The 23,738-nt window shown below is 47.7% G+C and overlaps 1 protein-coding gene across 3 annotated transcripts in view; it reads left to right on the top strand.

Moving 5' to 3' along the window:
• Positions 1-1,220: 1,220 nt before the first annotated feature.
• The window catches only part of Gsap (gamma-secretase activating protein), an 84,826-nt gene continuing 62,308 nt past the window's right edge, over positions 1,221-23,738 (top strand). For 2 of the 3 annotated variants that reach the window (XM_075956316.1, XM_075956318.1), the window contains exons 1-5: positions 1,222-1,739; positions 11,588-11,664; positions 12,808-12,864; positions 20,549-20,618; positions 21,117-21,167. In XM_075956316.1, coding sequence (XP_075812431.1) covers positions 1,643-1,739; positions 11,588-11,664; positions 12,808-12,864; positions 20,549-20,618; positions 21,117-21,167 — 352 coding nt within the window. In that variant the 5' untranslated portion in view covers positions 1,222-1,642. Of the gene's footprint in view, positions 1,740-11,587; positions 11,665-12,807; positions 12,865-20,548; positions 20,619-21,116; positions 21,168-23,738 lie in introns of all 3 variants that reach the window. The other variant, XM_075956317.1, reaches the window with a different exon arrangement.

A 23,738-nucleotide genomic window follows, 5' to 3' on the forward strand; every position in this document is an offset into this window, starting at 1 on the left:
GCTATCTTCCACATACAAGCAGCCCTTCTGACCTGACAAACACAGACACTGCAAACATAAAGACAGTTAATTTTGGACAAGCGAGGTCATGTGTGTATAACAAAGCTGTCAGACTCCACTTGTTATAAAACCATAAAGCCGCTCCTCATGTCTCCAGTGGCTTCCCCTTGATTCACTGCCAATGTTAGCATTCAATTTCTCTTAAATCTTCATGCAAATTACAGATATATGTAAGTAGTTGTGAGCACAAATGTCTCCATCCCCTACCTCCCACTGAGGAGACATTCTCTAGAGGAAAATCGAGACGTCTACCCTTGTCAAGTAGTTTTCAAACCACAGCAAGACTTGGGTTCCAAGGCTTGTGGAAAACACTTATGAACCTTGTCCTGCTTCAACCCAGAAAATGCCCTGCAGTCTAAGACAGGGTATCTCTAGCACCCATAGTTGTGAAATTCCAACCTTGAGACACAACTGAAAAGAAGCATAATTTAGCGTTATTAACACAACCATTCGTTTTTCCAGGCGTCCTGTTCAGCCATTGGTGGGGTGGAAGAGCTACCTCAAGACTCAAAATTGAATTTTAATCTCAGAAGTCTACCGCAGGGGCAATGGAATGTGTTAACAATGCCACTCTAGGGTCAGGAAGGTCACTGTGGACTGCAGTGTGAGGAAGAGACTCTGTTGAGCAAGGTTGGGAGGACCTGGAAATTGTTCTAGGCAGAAGGATTCTGGGCACCAGATCAGTCGGGAGTTCAAGGTCGAGGTAGACAGGACTCGGGGGGTTGGGTAAAGACTCGGCATAGGCAGTTCTTCCTAGGAGAGTAAGTAGTTGGCCTTCTGTCTTAAGATACAAAGCTAGTTAGATGTTTGTTTTTGACACCAAGTCTCACTCTCTGGCTCCAAGCTATTCTCCTGCCTCAGCCTCTCAAGCATGACCATGAGACACTGTAGGCTAGTTCAGCTTTAGCAACGGTCATTAATAACCAGGCTTTGATGTACAGGGTGGATGACATGCCACAGGGCCAAGTTTGCTAAAGGTTCATTCCTTAGCAGAGCGACCCAGATGCTAGATTATGAGGAATAAGTTGGGTTGGGAAGGAACCCTGGGAGAACGAAAGTGCTCACAAATCTCTTCAGAGGCCATTCCTAGGCAACCCAGCTTCCTCAAGCCAGGGCACAGAGACCAAGAGAAGCCAGAAGGCAAGCTAACCCTCATCCACAGAACCACGTAGTTTGCATGCTCGCTGCTGCTGTTTATTGCCTAAACCCTACAGCTAAAACACCACAGCCAGCTCAGGAAAACAGGCCAAAGATGCCAACCGCTTTCGTGGTAACCTGAGTCCCCTCCAGTGACCCAGGAAGCCGCGGGCTAAGCCTCCCCGTCGGGGCCCGGCGACAGCTCCCCCGCCAGAGCCACGGAAAGGAGAGGCCTGGTGCCCGTGTCCAGTCTCACTCCACGGTGGCGGCGGCGGTGCAGGCTGCGGCCTGGAAGGGGCGGTGCTGGGATCCTCCGGGCTGGACTGCCCAGAACCGAAAGCAGCTGCTGCGGGGAAGGGGGAGGAAGGAGAGGCAGCTGCAGGGCCGGGAGGTGAGAGCCGGGCCCGGAATGTGCGCCCAGCCGGCCGGCCGGCGCTGCTGAGCCATGGTTCTGCGGCTGATCACCCACTTCGACGTGCGGGCGGACGTGCTCCCGAGTCTGCGGGCCCAGGCGGCGGCAGCGGCCGAAGGAGGCGGCGCAGGTGCGGGGCGCGCGTCTCGGAGGGGGCGGGAGGGCAGGTGCCAGGCATCCAGCAGGGGCTTTGGGGATGGGGAGCGGACGCCGTCCCCACGGGGACGCCTGGGGATGCCCCGCCGAGACGAGTGGTACCCGGGGTCGTCACCGGGAAGGGTAGGCGGGAGGCGGAGGGATGGCGCGCCCTCGCCTGTCCCCAGGGCTCACCTAGGACCAGGAGCGCCTCGAAGTTTAGGCTGACCCGGTGTGGTGGTCAAGAAAACGACCTTTTAAGTGTCTTAACAGTCACCTCGCTTGTCCCCAGCGAGGATGCTGAGCATTCCCAGAGCGAAACTGCTTGTAAGAAGTGGAATTCAGTGGCTTTACCCCTTCTTTTAAAAAAAAGACATTTGCTGCGTATCTGTGGAACAGAGTCTGTATTCCTGGAACAGCTCTGGTGGCTTAGGGGACCTGTCCCTACAGGTGTGAGAGGGCAGTGGGCCCTTTCAGGATGCCCGCAGCGAACTGAGTCTCTGCAGGGTTCTAAAGGCACAGCAGCTTGCGCAAGAGCTACCAAGCACACACCAGGCACCCGTTCCACCCAACCCCTCACCGCTGTGAGACAGGGATGCTCGGTTTCCTACCCTAGCCTCCCGGTCAGTTGGAATTAGTCCCTGATCTTAGTCTCCTCTGGCGGGGAGGGAGGGGGCGGAAAGTGACTTTGTGCATTCCTAGAATAGATCTGCCTGAAAGAGGAGGGTCTGTAATTTCCTAAATTTTCCCTTTCGTTTTTAAAGGCCATCAATAAGGAAGCATCCTCGGGGCTTAACAGCACCTCTGGGTCTCACCTTGTGTATAACAGCTGTACTTGCTCGCCTCTTTCTGTCTTTGGTTTTCCTTAGACACTAGGCTGTCGTGGATTGGGGCGGGGGCGCACCAAATTACCCGTATCCCCAGTTTCTTCCCTTTGAACTTCTGTGGAAGTCATGTCTACGAGACTCCCATGCACGAAGGAACATCGGTGATCCCCTCGTCTTTGCATATTGATTGCTGGTCATAAATCAACAGCTTTATAGCTTTACGAAGGCTGCGTGGTTTCCACTTCTCTGTCTTCGCTGAAGTCTTTGAAGGTCTAACTTTTAGAAGTAGTTCAAGGAACTCCAAGTCTGTTTCCCACCCCCAAAATCGGTCCTACTTGGATTTGTTAAGTGGCAGGAGATTGCACATTAGAAGCTGGGTGAAAAATGTCACAGTCTTATGTTTCAGTGTCGTGTGTGTGTGTGTGTGTGTGTGTGTGTGTGTGTGTGTGCGCGCGCGCGCGCTAACTTTTGGCTTCCTTGCGTCTCTCACTCACTGTGAAGAATTATAAACCTGTGTGTTGATGTTGCAGTAAAAATCTAGGCATTGTATTTTGCCGTTTTTGTTTGTTTTGTTTTTGTTTTTGAGCATGTCCTTTGATTCCCACCATCTTATTACTTTTGATAATCACCACTGAGTGATAGCTTGAAACAAACAAACAAACCAACCTAGGGGACGGGAGGCGGCTCAGCTGTTGAAGTGCTCGCAGCACGAGCATGGGGACTTAACCTTGAACCCCAGCATCCGCAGAAAGTTGGGGAGCACATGGATGCTTGCAGGGCTGCTAAGACAGAGATAGCAGAATCCTGAGGCTTGCAGGCCAGCCACTCTGGCTGAGCTCCTGAGAGCTACCTTCAACAACTGAGGAGGATACCGGCCCTCAACTTCTGTCCTCCACAGGCACATAAGCCTGTGTGAAATCACACGCACAAGCACACGCATGCACACACACACGCATACACACGTATGCACACGCATGCACACATATGCACACACATGCAGTGCACACACATGTACACACACATGTACACACATGTATGCACACACCTGCACGCACGCACACACCAGCACGCACACATGTGCATGCGCACACACATGCACACCTCAGCCCTTGCAGGAAAATCTGAAATTAGACTTTATTTACAGTGTATCCTTTACCAAACACGTACATGTAAATTATTTTTTTGAAGCGCCAACTTTGAAAACTTCACTAGGAGTCACACGGCCATTGACCATGTGTCTGCTTTCTGCATACTTGAACTTTTAAAATCTGAAGTCTTAATATCCTTCCAGGTACATCCATCTTCGTTGTTTATTGTGTGTGTGCATGTGTGTGCTCCGGTACGTGTGTGTGCATGTCACAGCGTACATGTGTGTGCATGTCACACCGTACATGTGTGTCCACGTCACAGCGTACATGTGTGTGCGTGTCACAGTGTACATGTATGTGTGTGCGTGTCACAGTGTACATGTGGACATTGGAGGATGACTTTCAGAAGGGGGTTCTCTTCCACCTTGTGAGGCCTGGGCTTGGAACTGAGCATCTCAATCAGGTTTGATTATTGTGTCTACTCGTGGTTCTGTGTTGAACTTTGGGAGTATGGTCTCTCCTGAACGAAAATGAGAAAATATTCACAAAAACAAAATTAGTTACTAAAATAGTTTAACATATGTCACCTCTAAATAGTGATTTAAAAACAAAGGCCCATGTGCCTACGATCCAACTACAGAGTGAATAAATGCAGGGCCATTGGCGGCTGGGGTACTTGCGCCCCCATGAGAGTCTTCATCCCAGTCCCCAGAGGTGATCATCCAAATATTTTAACAATTTTCATGTTATTGATAGCTTTAAGACAGTTTGTATCTGAATATCAAGTAAATGAGAAGCACACTAGGCTTTCTTTTTACTTTAATCTCTTCTCGGTATTGTAGGATTTATTCAGGCTGACTGGCTACAGAGAAATCTTTATTTTTTCACCAGGTACAGTATTTCATGGCATGGACTGGCCTTTTGAAGAAGAGCCTTCCCTTGGTACTATGAGCATGGTCAGTTCCTTCAGGGATTGTCCCCAGCTAGCTTCTCCAAGTTCCAGGCATCGTGGTAGGGTATAAAAGCTGGACTGTGTTTGACTTAGCAGGAGATGACTCTGGCAATGGGGGTTTCTGAGCTCCACACCTTCCAGGCCCAGGCTTCATGGTCCTCGGAAGTGACCTGGTCTGCCTGGAAGCTGGGCTTTTCCTCGTGGGACTGTCTTCCTTCTGTCTCCTACGGGGCAACCCCACAGGGCTGAGCATTTCTTGGGAGACGGTGTTTCACAGGAACGCAGCTTGGTTTAGCCTTTCTCTGGGGAGTTCCCTGAGTTTGCCGGTCCAGTTGGTGCCTTGACTAAATATTCCGTACTGCTTCGGCACCGCTGTGGAGAAGCGTGAGTTGAAATATTGTCCGGGACCATCTGTGTAATTCTAGACAGAACTTGGGTAACCTTTCCTGGGCTTCTCCCTGCTTTGATTAGGCTTGAATCGTTGACACTCCAGATTGATTTTAACTCTATACTCTTTGCCTGGGTCGTGTCAGGCAACAGACTTGAAAGCCAGTTTTTCTTTATTCCCTATTGTTTGTGATCCCGCGGGGTGACCTGGGGATGGGAGGGTGGCCTTAATCACCTGGTTTGCTGTTTAGCCTTCTCTTGCCCCGTCCTTCCTGGTCACGGTTCCTTCCTGTGTCCCTGGTCTCCTTTTCTGACTCCCGGTTCTCTTTTTATTATTCCTGACAATCACCCAAGGCTTGCTCCTTCTCTTTCTATTCGGAGTGTGACATACGGCATACCACAGTGTTCCTGATTTGGGATTATAAAACCCGGTCATGCTGAGCCTAGGGTCTGGGTGGGTTGTGTGCAGACTAAGAACCGTCCTGTTTCACCACCTTGTGACCTGCATGTTGGGAGCAGGCTTACTTTTTCAGGTGGGGGGATAAGACTGTATGACTCCCCTCTCTAAGAACTGTCACTGGGAAGATAGAATTATTTCAATTTTTGTTTCATGGCACTGAAATTCATACACTTGGCCAACATCTTCTGGTGATGTGAATCACTCTGCTTTGGAAAGAATGGATTGAAATGAACGAGATTGTTTGGGAAGCCGGCGTCTGTTTCTCCTCACCTCAGACATCACAATGCTGGTGTGTTCGAGACCTTCTGTAGCAGGTTCACTTACACCAGTAACTTCCTTATCGAAATGCGTTACTGTGATCCCAGTGTATATTGAACTGTAAAATTAAATCACATTTCCTCATTTGAAATTGCTAAGCTTCCTCCTCTGGACTTTCCAGAGAACCTCTACTGGGGGAAGAGTCAGAATGAATACGTAGGCAAAGACGCTACTGAATACTCAGAGGAGGGTGTGAACGCAGGGGCAACCAACCTCGAGAGGAAAGGCAAATCGGTTGAGTGTGTGACGAGACGTCATTCCAAATCTCCAGCGTGGCCAAATGCACCCATTTCATTCACCCTTTAAATGAGAGCCACAAGGCCAGCTAGAGTTAGCACACCCATGAAGAGAGCTTGATTTCTTTCAGTCCTGTGTGCTGTGGTTGCACCATATTCTGGACCAAGTTCTGACTCTGGTAACTCATAAATGTTGTGCAATGAAAAATACCTAGGGGAACTTGACAGGTGCAAGCAAGGGTTCCCACACTGGTCTCTCACAAATCACGTACCCTGACCGGCTGAGATGGCCCGGGAGGTAAAGGCACTTGCTCCCAGCCTGACGCCCTGAGTCCCTCAGGGTGCGAGGAGAGAGCCCAGCTCCTACACACTGACCTCTGCCACGTGTGTCCCGTGACCTCTGCCACGTGTGTCCCGTGACCTCTGCCACGTGTGTCCCGTGACCTCTGCCACGTGTGTCCCGTGCCCTTGCTCTCCCTCCCTCCCTCTCTGTTCTTCCCTCCCCCTTTCTCAAATACCAAATAAACAAATAAAATGTAATGTGTATTTTTGTAAGACAAGAATGTCTTGGTTCTTGTGTGGAGCATCAGTATTTCTTAAAAGGCTCCCCTAATGTTTCTAACACAGGCAGAGCTGAGCGCCATGGTATGTGTTATGGATTCATGTGTGTAAATGTATACACACACACATCATGTTTCTAACACAGGCAGAGCTGAGGGCCATGGTATGTGTTATGTATTCATGTGTGTATATGTGTATGCGTGCGCACACGTGCACACACACATGATAATATGATAAGTATAATCTGTATTTGGTGGAGAATTTTTTAGTGACTTAAAAATAGATGTTTTGCCAGAAATTTTTTTCAAGACTTCTTGTAAAGGAATTTCTTATCTCAACTGAAACCTTTTATGTTCACTTTTGTGAAGGGCTGGCCCAGTGTCCTTACACTCTTGAATGAAAAAAAAAATCTCAAAATATTGACACACTGCACTCTAGAAAGCTTTGCGTCATCGCAGGATGGGAACTTCTCCAGCTGTTAGGGTCCCCCGAGAGGGTGATCATTCATCTTCCGGTCTCGCCTGGCACAGGGCACCAGCTCACTGTTCTCTTTGGTGGTGTGAGGTGACCCTGTGCTGTTTCTCCACTGTGTGGTGTTGGCCTGGGGGCCTCACCTTGCTGAACTCAGTTGTCCTTTAGGTGCAATGGGCCTGTGACCCCTGGGCCAAAGTGTGTGTGAGGTGGGAACGAGAGCACAGGAGGTGGACTTAGCAGTCAGCTGACCGGATCTCGTTGTGATGTAAGAGCAAACGACATCCGTGTATTTCAAAATCAGTGTGAAGTGGTTCTGGCAGCTCAACAGAAATATATACACACCTGGCTATAAAAGCATGTGTGTATCTTCATGTAGAACTCTCCCACACTGTGTCTCGTGACAGACCACGTGTGTCCTCCTCACACAGAACTCTCCCACACTGTGTCTCGTGACAAACCTCGTGTGTGTCCTCACACAGAACACTCCCACACTGTGTCTCGTGACAGACCACGTGTGTCCGCACACAGAACTCTTGCACACTGTGTCTGGTGACAGACCACGTGTGTGTCCTCACACAGAACTCTCCCACACTGTGTCTCGTGACAAACCTCGTGTGTGTCCTCACACAGAACTCTTGCACACTGTGTCTGGTGACAGACCTCGTGTGTGTCCTCACACAGAACTCTCCCACACTGTGTCTCGTGACAAACCTCGTGTGTGTCCTCACACAGAACTCTTGCACACTGTGTCTGGTGACAGACCTCGTGTGTGTCCTCACACAGAACTCTCCCACACTGTGCCTGGTGACAGACCACGTGTGTGTCCTCACACAGAACACTCCCACACTGTGTCTCGTGACAGACCACGTGTGTCCTCCTCACACAGAACACTCCCACACTGTGTCTCGTGACAGACCACGTGTGTCCTCCTCACACAGAACACTCCCACACTGTGTCTCGTGACAGACCACGTGTGTCCTCCTCACACAGAACACTCCCACACTGTGTCTCGTGACAGACCACGTGTGTCCTCCTCACACAGAACACTCCCACACTGTGTCTCGTGACAGACCACGTGTGTCCTCCTCACACAGAACACTCCCACACTGTGTCTGGTGACAGACCTCGTGTGTGTCCTCACACAGAACTCTCCCACACTGTGTCTCGTGACAGACCACGTGTGTGTCCTCACACAGAACTCTCCCACACTGTGTCTCGTGACAGACCTCGTGTGTGTCCTCACACAGAACTCTCCCACACTGTGTCTCGTGACAGACCTCGTGTGTGTCCTCACACAGGACTCTCCCACACTGTGTCTCGTGACAAACCTCGTGTGTGTCCTCACACAGAACTCTTGCACACTGTGTCTGGTGACAGACCTCGTGTGTGTCCTCACACAGAACTCTCCCACACTGTGTCTCGTGACAGACCACGTGTGTGTCCTCACACAGAACTCTCCCACACTGTGTCTCGTGACAGACCTCGTGTGTGTCCTCACACAGAACTCTCGCACTCTGTGTCTCGTGACAGACCTCGTGTGTGTCCTCACACAGAACTCTCCCACACTGTGTCTCGTGACAGACCTCGTGTGTGTCCTCACACAGAACTCTCGCACTCTGTGTCTCGTGACAGACCTCGTGTGTGTCCTCACACAGAACTCTTGCACACTGTGTCTGGTGACAGACCACGTGTGTGTCCTCACACAGAACTCTCCCACACAGTGTCTCGTGACAGACCACGTGTGTGTCCTCACACAGAACTCTCCCACACAGTGTCTCGTGACAGACCACGTGTGTGTCCTCACACAGAACTCTCCCACACAGTGTCTCGTGACAGACCACGTGTGTACTCCTCACACAGAACACTCCCACACTGTGTCTCGTGACAGACCACGTGTGTCCTCCTCACACAGAACACTCCCACACTGTGTCTGGTGACAGACCACGTGTGTGTCCTCACACAGAACTCTCCCACACTGTGTCTCGTGACAGACCACGTGTGTCCTCCTCACACAGAACTCTCCCACACTGTGTCTCGTGACAGACCACGTGTGTCCTCCTCACACAGAACTCTCCCACACTGTGTCTCGTGACAGACCACGTGTGTCCTCCTCACACAGAACTCTCCCACACTGTGTCTCGTGACAGACCAAGTGTGTGTCCTCCTCACACAGAACTCTCCCACACTGTGTCTCGTGACAGACCACGTGTGTCCTCACACAGAACTCTCCCACACTGTGTCTCGTGACAGACCACGTGTGTCCTCACACAGAACTCTCGCACTCTGTGTCTCGTGACAGACCACGTGTGTCCTCACACAGAACTCTCGCACTCTGTGTCTCGTGACAGACCACGTGTGTCCTCACACAGAACTCCCACACACCGTGTTTTGTGACAGGAGGAAGAGAGGCTTCAGGGTGAGGGTGAAGGCTCCCCACCAGCTCCAGCTCTGGTGTCCTCTCTTCCGCTACCCTTGCCTTTTTTCTTTTGAATTAGAAATACAAACAGAATGCGCTGTAGGATGTTTTGTGTGTTTAATCTAAACATTTGAATTTTCTATAGCCAATGCATTACTATTTTAATGTCTGGATATAGCTTCGTATATGAGCAACTCAGTTTAAGTCATTTGATTATGATCAACTTTTGAGGAAGCTAAAAATATCAGTTTCTCCTCAGTTTATGATAGTCAAGAATGCTGTACAGACCACTGCTTATTTAAGCCCTTTACCTGGAGAATCAAGGCTGTCCTAAAAATTGTAGATGAAGATGGACAGTTAAATTTTAAATTAAATGTTTTGTATAAAGGTCCTTTATGTCCTGCTCTAGAAGATTTTTTTTATTGGAAAGTACCCAAGTCATAAGGACACAGAGTTCCATCAGTTTCCCTAGACTGACACCCTCAGAGCGGAAAAGAACGCGCCAGCTTCACATAGGTCCTCTGTGCTCCGAGGCAGTTGCTAGTTTCAGAGACTGATTTCATCAGTTTCAGAAACACATTAGCCAAGTAACACAGGTGGTTTTCAGCGGTTATGGGGGATTTTGTGGTTTGCTCATTTTTTTATGAATCAGGGTCTCTTCTGTGTAGACCTGACTGGCCTGAAACTCATAGAGATCTGCCTGCCTCTGCCTCCTGAGTGCTGGGATGAAGGGCGCATCACAGAGGGCAAAGAGTATTCTAGGTGTGACCTGACGGACCAATGGGATGAAAAGACTGAGTGCCGGCTGGGGAGGACGCCCAGGGAGGACCACCTCTCTCACACCGTGAGCATGAATCGCCAGAGAATTAACAGGAAAGGAGAGAGAAAGTTGTACCACACGAGCCGGAGCCAGAACGTCCATGTCACTGTATAAACACCAAAGAAGGAGACATTTTTCAATGAATAAAGTCTAACTCCTGCTAAAAGCCTTAGGTGTGCTTTTCCACGCTGGGACATGCACAATCACAAAGATGTACACGGAAGGGCTCACAGGAGATTGTCCTCTCCTAGCTGTGACCCACTGAGGGAATGGCCATCGGGCCCAGGTGTCCTAGGTAGGCTATCGGCAGAGACCTCTCTCCAAAGCCTCTACGGCAAGGGGATGAGATGTTCTCGGCTCAGAACAGAACTTTCCCTCTCCGAGCTCCGCCTCCCTCCTCCCTGTCTCCTCCTGGGTAATAAATACAGAAACCTTTCTGGGTCTGGGGGTGGGGCTCGGGTGGTTCTTGACAGCAAGAGGAAAACCTTTTTCTGACTCTTAACACGGAACTAACCAAAGGCAGCATCGCGCGGGGAAGACGAACAGGGATGTCTGTACTTCTGGGTTAGCTTGTCTGTACTTATGACGTCATAGTAAGCGAGGGAAGGTTTGCCTGCTTGCTTGTGTGTACGTGAGAGGAGTGTGTGTGTGTGTGTGTGTGTGCGCGTGCGCACGTGAGTGGGTAGAGGCTAGCCGAGGGCGTTGGGTGGTCCTCCACTATTACACTCCATCTTTCACGAGACACACTCTCACGGAACCTGGCACTCCCTGGTGGGTCGGCAGGTATAGCCAGCTGAATCTCCTCCGCCAGCAGGGTGAGCTGCACATGTATGTTGTCAAACCTGGCTTTTTACATGGCCGCTGGGGATCTGAATGCAGGTCTGTACACTGGTTTGGTTAGCACTTTGCCAATTGCCAGCGGAGAGTAATTCTAAGTTGGTGTGCCATTAATGATGACACAGTCTCGGAATGCGTAAGAAAAGCTAGCATACAATTGAAATCATTGAGATACAGCGTCCAGAAGAGTATTTAGTGGACAGGGGAAGAGGACACAGCCCAGTGAATGTCTCCACGAGCTTGCCCGTGCACTCAGAGTGTGCCCTCCCCCACGAGTCTTTCCCTGCCCCTTAAAGGTCATGAGTGTTTCGACTTCTAACAAGATAGGTTAAGTGTGCCTGCTTGTACAGTCTCTATAACGGGCTCACCGGCTTTTAGTTTAGAACTTGATTTCTCTCGTGAATACTCTATTTGCTGGATATGTTAAAGCCATTTCCTGAATATTAGCTTGTCATTTTCTATTCCAGGTGTTTTAGAAACAGCTTATGAGAGCTTGCGTGTGCTAAACATCGAAAGAAATGGAAACATTATTTATACCTATAAGGTGAGTCCGCGCTGTCTTCTTATTGCAATGAATAAATACAACACACAGTTTATTGTTTTCATCATTTTGATTATCCTTTCACAGATTTTTTTTTCTTTTTTGAGACACAATCTCACTATAGAGCAACGGCTAGCCTAGAATTCACCATGTAGACCAGGCTGGTCTCAAACTCACAGAGATCTGCCTGTCTCTGCTTCCCCAGTGCTAAGACTAACTTTTTACTGAAACTGAACTCCACTTTTTTGAAAGGCAGCGAAGACTTGCTGGTCCTTAACCTTTAACATCCTTGGCTTCTGTGAAGGTGATATTGAAGAGATGCTGGTAGTCCATCTTATGAGATATTTTCTTTAAAAAAAATCAGGTGAAACTACATATTTGAAATTCAAAATAAATGAATGGATGGATAATTTCATTTTCTCGAGGGAAGAAAGGGCCAAGACATTTAAACCTAACTAGTATGTTAAAGTTTTGTCTTTGAGAAAATGTTAACTATGGTTACTCTGTCATCAGATGGGAATATAACCATAGTTGACATGGTAGATACTTAACCATGTTGTCGGATGTTGGATGCTCTATGGAAGATTTAATTTTACCGACAACTCTGCTAATAGGGACACACGAAGGAGTAATTCCAACAGATAGTTCTAGACATGTGTTCCGCCGTAATTTGTTTCCTATTGATAAAAGAAAATTCGTATATTGTGGACTGGAGAGAGGGCTCAGCCATTAAAGGCTAGGCTCACAACCAAAAATATAAGAAAATTTGTAAGTTGTATTTATGGATGATGCATTTAAAGATTCAATTTTACTTACTGATAATATTCTTATATTATGGATTTTGTTCAATTCCGTTATCTATTTTGTAATATTTACTCTCTTAAGAACACGGCTGGAGGTTCATGCTAAGACCTAATACCGTTATCTATTTTGTAATATTTACTCTCTTAAGAACACGGCTGGAGGTTCATGCTAAGACAGTCCCCAGAGTCTCTAAACTGTTAGTGGTGACCCCGTTCCTGCTCCACGTTCCAGGGCCTAGCTGAGGTAGGCCTGGTCTTCTAGATGTATACAGCAGGCTTCCTTTAGCATGACAACCTCATTTCCCAAACAATGGCACTAACAAACATCTGATTGATTTTTTAGGATATTAAGGGGAATGCTGCCTTTGGATTATATGACTGCCAAACCAAACAGAACGAGGTAATTATAGATTTCTTAGCTGACTGTTTTCCTTTGCCTCCTCTGTTTTCTAGATATAAAGCTCAGCTTTGTTTTCCAGAAACTTAAATATTTTCATTTCCCCTGTCTCCTATTTCTTTAGTTTTGTTTTTTTAAAAAAATCCTTGTTGTCAAAAAAAGTCTAATGACGCCTGAACCAAAACGACACACATAGTCTTAATTCTTTGAAGTTCAGCTAAAGTTGGCTCAGACTAATTTTACAATAGTACGGAGAAAAAACTAAACGCTGGAAGTCCACTGCCTTCTGCAAGACCCGTGTGTACTCCGAGGTCATTTTCACAGTGGCCCTTGGCTCCGAGTTCTGATTCTGGCTGACTTTCGTGACGTTGTTTTTGTTCCTTTCTAGTAACAGCCCAGGTTTGGAGCTGGTTCCTTAGTTTTATTCAAACCTACTCCTGTTAGTTCCTGGTCAGTGTGGACAAGGTTAACCTAATTGGGACCTTCGGGTGGCAGGGCAGTTTGTGCTTAGGTAGGAACTTTTGGGAATCGTGTCTTATTGGCCTTGAACGTAAAGATCCGTTTTGCGTTCTAAGTTTCTCACAGGTACCTCTCTCTTTCGGCTTCAGTGCGGAGAGTGGTCATTCTCTCTCTCATCACCCCCTCTCCCCTCATTCCTCGCACAGCCGCTCGTTTCTGTTTATTCTCTGATTCAATAACTACACAGCCAGCGTTCCCCTTGTGAGCATCAGAGTCCCGGGGATGAGCAAGGCAAATCCTTTTGAGACACAGTCTGGGAAGAAGCAAACAAAACTCTGGGTGCTGGGACAGTCCTTCCCTTGGCTTCTTGATGGTCCAGATTGTGAGCAGATACGTCCTGAAGCAGCACAATGTGAGATTTTGATAAATAGGCACATCTTTCTTTACCCAAAGTTGCTGCTGCTAGCCATAGCCGGTTTGCTTCTGCTACCACAGCCTGCTATAATGGAGAGTCTGAGATATTCTCTCTCTCTCTCTCTCTCTCTCTCTCTCTCTCTCTCTCTCTCTCTCTCTCTCTCTGTGTAGCCCTGGCTGTCCTGGAACTCACAGAGACCCTCCTGCCTCTGCCTTCTGAGTGCTGGGATTAAAGGTGTGTGCCACGGTGGCCACTGCCCAGGAAAGTTTGGTGATTTGTGAAGAACAGATGTTTAGTTCTTACAGGTTCCAGATGTTGGGAAGTCCAAGGTCTAGGGTCCTACATCTGGTAAGGGCTTTCTTCCTCTGCCGTGGTACATGGTAGAAGGGTGAGGACGGGAGAGCAAGAGGGGTCTTGATTCACTAATACTCTCTAATCCTCTCGCAGTAGCTAACCCCGGGGCTGGTGAAGCCATAGTCCATTAGGAGGGCAGAGCCTGTGACCTAAGCACCCTTCCCTGGGCCTCCGCCTCCAGACATTGCTGTACTAGGGATTCTTTTTCCAGCCTATGGACTTGGGAGACACATTCAAACCACAGAAGTCACTAATCCCACTCTCTCTTCTATGTTTCCCATATGTTCAGAACACCTTACAACCCACATTGCTCCCCCTGACTCTTTGGTTGAGGAAATGGGTTTGCATATCAAGTCATCTGGACTTGAAACTTTTCTTTCAAGTTCTGTATTTTTGTTTTGGGACTGAGCCACCAAGAGAAAGACAATGCTTTGTTTCCAGGTGGGGTTCAAGGCTGCGCAAACCTAACGATCCCCCACCTTCCTAGGTGGTTTTGTTTTTAAACAGGCAAAACTGCCAAGTCCCAAGCACCCTTGGCCTGGTTTTCTCCGGTTCTTACATCTTGTGTAACTCGAGCGTGACGGGAGAACCAGGAAGGTGACTCTGGTAGGATGTGGGTGTCACGGTTCTGTGCCCTTTCATCACAGAGCGCGATTCTGTCGCCGCTACTGCGGTCAGCGAACTCAGTGCAGGCGTCCGGATAGCTGCTGGCGGCTGTTTACCAGTTCCCAGGAAACTCAGGGCCCTCTACTTCTGAAGTCATTCACTTTCCTGAATTTACAGTTGCTGCCCACATGTTGTCTCTCTTTACAAAGACTTATTTGTGTATTTATCTACTTTGTGAGTGTCTTGCGTGAGCGCGTGCGGCATGTGCGTGCAGAGCCCATGGAGGCGGGAAGAGGGCGTTGGATCTCCGGAACCGGAGTCTTCTGCAGGGGCTCTGAGCATGCTTACCTGTTGCACCATCTCTCCAGCCGCCCCCTTCCATAGACAAGACTTCTACTTATGCACTTACTTGTTCTGCGGTCCTTGGTTTGAACCCACAGCCACCGTTCATCTCAGGCAAGCGCCGCACCACCGAGCTGCCCTTAACTCCGTAGTGTTTTTCAAGATCCGAATTTGATGACACATATTTTGCCTTTGTTGCTAAATATAATTTAGACAAAATGAACTAAGGAAAATCCACTGCTTCCTACCCATATTACCATTCTTTTCATTATTTCATCTTTTTTCTTTTTTTTAAAAAAAACATTTTCTTGATCTTTTAGGAATTTGCTTCAGTCATGGTAACTCAGAGTTGTGGGCAGGTCACATATTCTCAGTTTTCTTCACCTGAGTGTTTCCTCATTTATTCATTTTGAAGGATGGCTTTGTCAAGTCTAGAATTCAAGCTGACAGCTATCGTCTTTTGGTTCCTGAAAAAAATGTCCTCCTCCCTCTCTCCCTTCATGGCCTTTTGTGGGAAATCTATCTTTTAAAACATTTTCTTTCTGTATTTAAGGTGTCATTTTCCCCAATCACTTTTGAAAATGTTTTTTTTTCCTCCTTTGCCCTTTATTTTATGAAAATTTACTTGAGTGTGTTTCTATGGATTTGTTTGGGTTTTTGGGTTTTCTTTTCTTTCTTTTTATTTATAGATTATTATCATAAAACTTCCTTTTTATTTATTCTCTGTATCTTTCACATCAGGCATCTCCATCCCATTCATTTCTTGTCCCTTCATATCTGCCCTTGCAACCTCCCCCACAAATAAAATAAAATAAAATTTAAGAGAAAAAAATTTAAAAAAAAAAAGAAAGGGAAAAATCTTGTCCTGGAAGCTGTAGTGTGACGTGGTACACCCTTTAGTCCATTCGTTTTTCCTTGCAAGTGTCCACTGCCATTGGCATCGTCATTGGTCTGGCCGGAGGCCTCTGGCTTCTGCTACACTATCGATGCTGGACCCTCAGGGGGACACCCTTGGATATCCTGCTGTTGCCCTGCGTCGTCATGGAGACCCTGCAGCTTTGGGTCTGCAGGTCTGGCCCCTTCACACGCTCTCCAGATCACAGATGGGGCGCATGTTGGGGTGGGCCAGCTCCTAGCCCTGGTCTGAGCCTGGGCAGCTGCTGGGTTGGTCAGCCCGCCAGCTCTCCCTGCCCTCACCGCCAGGGTGAGCCCTCGAGCACTGCCCTTGCTAGTTTACCCCTTGCAGCAATGAGCAAGGGCGGGGCGGGTTCTCCTTCCTTCACGCCCTCATCACTGGCTCTCTCACACCTGGACCACCAGCGCCATCGCTACTGTGCTGTCTGGCCGAGGTGCACGGGGCCCGAGTGCTGGGCTGCTGCTGGTGAGGGGCAGGGGCAGCTTCCCTGCTCCCATGACCTCATGGTCGGCTCTCCGTCCTCCGTTGTTTGGGTTTCCATTCAGTTTATTGAATCTTATGCTCAATTTGGAGCAATTTGCCCATCAATCACTGTGTCTTCAAACACTTAAAAAAGTTTCACTTTTTTCCTTTCCTGGACTTTAATCGCATCAAATTAGTTAATCAGATCTTTGTGGTAGTCAGGGGTCTATGAGGTATAACTTCTTTCCCTTGGTCCCAGGTAATTTACTTTGTGCTGTTCAGATTAGGTAATTTTTTTCCTTCAAGTTCCTGGATTTTTTTTTTAGTATGTTGCTATCATTTAAGATTTTAAAAGCTGATTACTGTAATTTTCAAGAGTAAAATTTCTATGCATTTTTCTTTATCTGTGTCCTTGTTAGGGTTTCTACTGTTTTTATTCAATCACATTTTAAACTTCTTAGTCGAGGCCTTTTGTCTTGTTTTTTTGTGTTTTGAAATCTTTGCCACAGCGTCTAGTATTTGCCACCCTAGTGCCCAATGTCTGTTTTTCTCACTCGAGCTGAAGTTCTCCCAGTTCCTGGCGTGACTCATGGTTTGCGTAGCTCCCAAGAGACGCCAGGTCTTATTTAGATTTCTGTTCCAGTGTCTCCTCTGATACAGAACTTGTGGAGGACTGTAGGGCACCACCCCACTCCCGCCATGGTAGGAGCGAAGACTGGAACTCTTCCACTTGGCTTCCTTTGATGGTACCCAGCTGAGAGGGTCCGCTGTTGGTGCTAGGTGGAGATGGGCTTTTCACCTTCCTGCTAGGCTTCACCCCCTCAGGGTCAGGAACCAGGGTGGGTTCTGGGAGACGTGAGGTACGAGTCCTAACTTCGCGTCCAGCCCTTCTGCCGGTGCTCCACTGAGGAAGAACTGGGCCTCCTCAGAGCTGGGTCCGGGTAGATGCCCACCATCCTACATGGCTTTCTGTGCGCTGCGAGGGGGAGGTAGATTTCTACCAGGTGGGAGGAACGTCGTGATTTCTACCTGATCTTTTCTGATCCCATCTGGCAGGAGTGGACAGTGCCTGGGGCATTTGGATGGAGTGGGATCCTAGTCTCCCCGCTCAGCCTTGTGGATAACGGGACAAGTGGGGTTGCCTCTCCTCAGACTGTTCGCTAGAGTAGTCTGGGCAGCATCTAACAGACTCTGTCTTGCCTGCTTTCTTGTTTCTTTGCCTAGGGCGATGGAGGGGGGTGTTTTTGTCTATTTCTGGCTTCCTTTCTGCTATAATCTCTTTTTTAGCTTCAAGTCTAGAATATGGTATGCAAAAAAAAAAAAAAAGCCACCGCTGCCTCGTTTCTCAGAACTCAGAGTCCCCAGAGTCTGTGTTTCCCCACCCCCAAGATGCTGAAGACGGAACTCGCAGCTTTGTGCTTACAGGAGAAACACGTATCCAACCTGTTTTCTTTACTCAACTTCCCAGGCTTCTTAGCTTCATTTTGTAGACAATGTTCAGGGTTTTCAGCTTTACTGAGTGGAGAGACTGGGGAGAAGGGAGTCTTTTTTGGTCTTCCTCTGCAGTTTTAGATGAATAACCCTCCTTACATGGCCAAACAGGAAGCAGCACACTGCTTTGCCATAAGGGGAACAAGTTCCCTTCCTCCCCGCCCCCTCTGACCTCTCTTTCTCCCTCCCAGCCCTGCCTGCCTACCCTCAGAGCAAGCAGGCAGAAATAAGGCTTGCGCTGGTGGTATACAAGTACCTAACAGACTTTTCTGGGGATTGAGACTGTTCTACTCTGATTCTGCTCACATGGAATGTGAGATTGGAACAGCCAGGCTTTTGGGGACCAGAACTTGGAGTTTTGTTATGTAGAGGCTGAAGATGTGTTAAAGCCAGAGGGTTAAAAGAATGGGTATTCCTATTTCTGGATTAAACCATAGCTGAAGCCCAGACCGACCTCACATTGTCCTGTTCCCTGAGCCACAGTGTAATTGCTTTTCTGCATAAGCTAGTTTGGTGAATTTTTTGATGTTTATAATGAAAAATCCCATACTTCTATTCCTTGTGTCCCAGAAATTCTTGCATAGGCTCACAAAGATGTATTTGAGGTTTAAAATGTATCTCAGTAGTAAAATACTTTCCCAACTTGTACAAGTTCCCAGGTTTGAGCCTCAGCACTAGAAAATAATACGAATGAATGTTAGTTGCATCATTTTAGTATCTAAAAGTAGGAGCTAAATTAAATTAATGCCCATGAATAGGTTATTTGGGACTCAATGCAGCTGCCGAGGGATGAAGCAGTCTATTAAGCTGGGCTGTAGTAAAAGGTGAGCATGGCTTACAGGGTAAAGGGCTTGCAGGACAAACACGAGTTCACAACCCAGCACCCTCTGAAAAACAATACAGTGTGTGATCTGCAACTTCAGTACTGGGAGTGTGACAGGCAGGATCTAGGGACCCGTGGGCCTGACCGTCTATCCAAAATGGTGGAGTGTGACAGAGGAGACACTGGACCCTGACCCCTGCCATTCACAGCACATGCTTATCACACACTCATACACACACGCACACACAGTACACATACACACACATACACACATGCACAGACATACACCACATATGCACAGACATACACATACATATACACATACATACACACATACACACATACATACACACACATACACATTCACATACACACAGGAGGCATCAGATGTGGAGGGAGGCATCAGATGGGGGGAGGCATCAGATGTGGGGGGAGGCGTCAGATGTGGGGGGAGGTGTCAGATGTGGGGGGAGGCGTCAGATGTGGGGGGAGGCGTCAGATGGGGGGAGGTATCAGATTGGGGGGAGGCATCAGATGTGGGGGGAGGCGTCAGATGTGGGGGGAGGCGTCAGATGTGGGGGTAGGCGTCAGATGTGGAGGGAGGCGTCAGATGGGGGGAGGTGTCAGATGTGGGGGGAGGCGTCAGATGTGGAGGGAGGCGTCAGATGGGGGGGGAGGCGTCAGATGTGGGGGAGGTGTCAGATGTGGGGGGAGGCGTCAGATGTGGGGGGAGGTGTCAGATGTGGGGGGAGGCGTCAGATGTGGGGGGAGGTGTCAGATGTGGGAGGAGGCGTCTCAGATGCACATGCAGTTATGAGCTGCCTGACGTGGGTGCTGGGAACTGAACTTGGATTCTCTGCATTAGTAGCCCATACAACTGAGCGGTCTCTCGAGCCTGAATTTAGTGCCCTCATATTAACTCAATGCTCCCCTTTAGTAATGTTTCCCATGGAGATGTGGTGACACAGCCAGAGTGTGTTCTCAGTCCTTAACCTACACATCACGTCTTTCATCTATGTGACTGTTTTCATTTTCCCGAGCACTGATAAAGTGGCCCAGGATGGCTTCCAACTTGTACCCCTCTACCTCAGCCTCTGGAGGGTTGGGGTTACTGGTGTGTGTACCCCTCTACCTCAGCCTCTGGAGGGTTGGGGTTACCGGTGTGCGTACCATGACCGGCTTCTCTTGATATTTTGAACATTACAAACATCCATAAAAAAGGAAAGATTAAGTAAAGACAGAAGATTTGTTATCCACTCCTTTGATATGAAATACACTTGTGACACATTCCATGGTATCAGAGTTGAGTGTGTCATCGGATTGAAGCCTTTCTCATCTCCTATGCTGACATCTGGGTGCCCCTTGGATAGCGTAAGCTGCACTGAGCGCTCTCTGATTATTGTCCCCTTGATCCTCATACCCCCATGAGATGCCTTTCATTTATTTTGGCTATAATAATTACACGGGATACATATTATAGTCCTGTGTTAATTATGATGGTTAGGTAAGTTGAATAATTTTCCCAAAGTCACACAGCTAGAAAACAGCAGTCAGGATTTGGCCATGGGTCTAGCTTAGTTTCAAAGTTTGTCTTCTGAACCACGCTGGTTGTCCCATAGCTAAGTTTCAGGGCCCAATGTGGCACAAAATATTAAACACATTTTCCTTGAGAAATAATCCAGACCGTATGAGCACAGACTAGTTCACTCTGTGCTGTAGGGAGTGTTTGCTAAGTAATGTTTAATACAAAGTTTAATAGGAGTTTGCCTTCATACAATTGTTATTTACTGTGACCATCCCTTTATGGATGTTTTAACAGCACCTGTACACCTTTGAGAGGGACATGCAAGCTGTCAGCTGCTCTGTCAACAGAGAGAGGACTTTGCTTGGTGAGTTGAGATCCCATTGCTTCCTGTGAAGAGCTGTGTCTTTTAAGTTGAAGCATTTAGATTTTGCAGTATTTGACTACAGCAGAAACATTGCAAAAAATACCTGTTCTATTAGACAACAATGAGGACACTAAGAGAGACTTACCTAGATCTAATCTACATGGGAAGTAGAAAAAGACAAGATCTCCTGAGAAAATTGGGAGCATGGGGACCTTGGGGGAAGATTGAAGGGGGAAGGGGAGAGGCAGGGAGGGGAGTAGAGAAAAATGTAGAGCTCAATAAAAATCAATTAAAAAAATTCAAAGGCAAAAAAAAATACCTGTTCTAGGTAAGTCAAGTTTGAAATTGAGCCTGCAGGACACAGCTATAGGAACGGATACTTTGCGGTCTTCCACAGCGTTAGGGTGATAGATCTCATTGATTTCAGGTGTTCGGTGTTACACTTGAACAAGCTGCCATGCAGACCAGTTGCTAATTGATGTTTCTCTTTTCCATCAGCTGCAAGTTTCGTCCAGTACACTAAAGATGTAAGGAGTGAGCTTCAGCCGGGTAATGGAATTCTTCTTCTTTTGTGTGTGTCAACAGACAAAGATTTGTTGGGCTAAAGGCAAATTTCAAGCTCTTGAGAAGTGCCTCTATCTTAGAATAAAAAGTCAGTGGCCGTTTAAGCGCAAGCAAGACTTTAAATCTTGCTTCTCAAGTAGGCAAGAAGGTGCGAAAAATAATATAACAGAGATTGTAGAAAAATGGGGTGATAATTAGCCCCTGTAGAGTAAATGAATTCTGAGACTATACTTGATGTCTATGGCCAGATGCTAACGTAAAAGTAGGGAAACTTACAATACGACTTTAAAAATATCTGATGAAATATTCATTAATATTAGAGAATGCACTGTGGATAGTTCATAAATACAAAATAAAACACGAATCTGTTCAGTTATGAAAACCCACTTTTTGTTTTCTTACCCGTGCGGAATCTTTCACTTTTTAAATTGCAAAAGGTATTCTGTGTATCATTCATCTGCCCCATAACACGACAGTAATGACTGCGCACGCTCGGGCCCCCTGCGTGGTGCTGCGGGTACTTCTGTGGCGTGCTGAGGCGGCTATCCTCAGCCACGCATGTTCACAGAGGCCAGATACATAAATAGATTTGGTGGAAGGAGAGTGAGCGTCATGCTTGTGGTGTAGCTCAATCAGTGAAGTTTTGTGCAGGCGTGGGAACCTGCGTTCGTTTTTAAGCTCCATATAAAAACAACGCTTGTTATCTTGGTGCTATGGAGGTGGAGACAGGCCATCCCTGGCACTCACTGGTCAGCCAGCTTAGGCTACTTGGCCATTCCAGGCCAATGAGAGACTCAGTCTCACAAAGCAGGTTGGATGGTGTCTGAGAAAGACTTACCCATTTGGCCTCTAGACTCTACTGTACACATCAACGTGTGTCCTCATAAAGATACATAGCCACATAAAAAAGGGAAATGAGATCCTTTTATTGTTCCCATTGTTAAATACTCCATTCCTCTTGGTTTATTTTGTATGCCTGCATGTGTATGGGCACGCGTGTGGAGGTCAGAGGACAACCTACGGTAGCTGGTTCTCTCCTTCCGCCATCTGGGTCCTGGGGTTGGGTTCAGAGGTGGTCAGGCTTGGCAGCAGGGGCCTTCTCCTGCCAAGTGTCTCGCTAGCCTTGTTTCCAGTTTTAGCACAGACGCAGAGAAATATTTCAGTTGTTTAATGAAAGGTGTTCAGCTGCTGAAACCTTTCTTGACCCCTGAGAACTATCCAAGGAGGAACCGCTACTTCGCGGATTTTTGTTGCTGTGAAGGGCAGTTAAATCCACTGGAACCAGCTTGGCAATTTGTTGAGAATGCTGTACTTTTATGTAAAAATTTAATTTGTAGAAGTTGGCCCAACTAGTTTTTAGACTCTACCCAGCAACAATAGCCACCAGCAGGCTGGAGTCGGCCTGTGAGCTACTGTTTTAGTCCTGGCCCGGAGGATCTGATTTCAGCCCTTGCAGCTGTGTTCCCAGGTGGCTCCCCTCTGCTCTATTTATTTTGCCCTTGACTCCTTATTTTGTTAGCCTAGTTCCTCTTGGACGCATTCTGTGGTTGCATGTGATGGGAAAACCCTTCACACGTACATTCCACGCTCACAAGGCCGTGCTGGGTCTCTGAGGCTCACATCTCCCCATGTCTGACAGAGGCAGGAGAACGGAAGCCAGGCCTGGGGAGGGCTTTTGTGAGGCATTGGTGGGCTAGGTGTCTTATCGGGAATCTCACTGCTTAGTCACTCTTAATTCCACCCTGCAGTGACATGGAGAGCTAGGTCACCCTTCCAGTCCCTCTCGCTGCTGGCCTCCTCATTCCTTTATACTCTTGACTGTTCTTAGCATTTGATGTAATGCTCACCTCAAGGGATGGATTTGGACCCGATTATGTAGGATGTACTCTAGAACATCAGCATGCTGACCCCTAAACAAGGGTTTGAACGAAACAGGACATGGGGCCCATGTGATGGACTCCTTTGTCCTGGGAAGACAAGGTCCCTGTTGTATGTCGCTGAGGAGCTGGTGGGGCAGGATCCACACACCTTGGGTTTGTGCTGTGTGTAGTCCGCTTCTTCTTATTCCTGGTTACATTTAGTCTGAGAAGAGCTCTATTATGCCAGCAAACTCAGAGAAACCGTAGTTTTGACTTGGTATTTCTCATTTCTGCCTCAGTGCCATGCTTAACGATAGTCAGCTCTTCATGTCATCCAGTGCACTCCCAGAGAAAATGTACCGTTTTACTTGATATACAATTGAATTCTATTCACATATGCTTGCTCGGCCTTGAGTTTGGGCACCTGTGGTGAGATTACTCGCTGTGTCTCTATGAACAGTAGCCTGAATATTGTTAGTTATCATAGCACACACAAAGTAGCTGGCATCCCAACTCACCCTTTTATCCCAGCCCCTGAGGTGAGAACCAACTCTGTCCAGGTATAATTCCAGAATGTTCCCCCTCAGCTTCTCTACCAACTTTCTGCTTTTATCTCCAGATCGTTGGAAGACTCCGCCATCTATGTTACAGTCTAGGAGTATGGATGGATAGTTGTACATTAGGTCAGCCCATGATC

This window comes from Microtus pennsylvanicus, chromosome 22, assembly GCF_037038515.1.
Source record: "Microtus pennsylvanicus isolate mMicPen1 chromosome 22, mMicPen1.hap1, whole genome shotgun sequence".
NCBI classification, from domain to species: Eukaryota; Metazoa; Chordata; class Mammalia; order Rodentia; family Cricetidae; genus Microtus; species Microtus pennsylvanicus.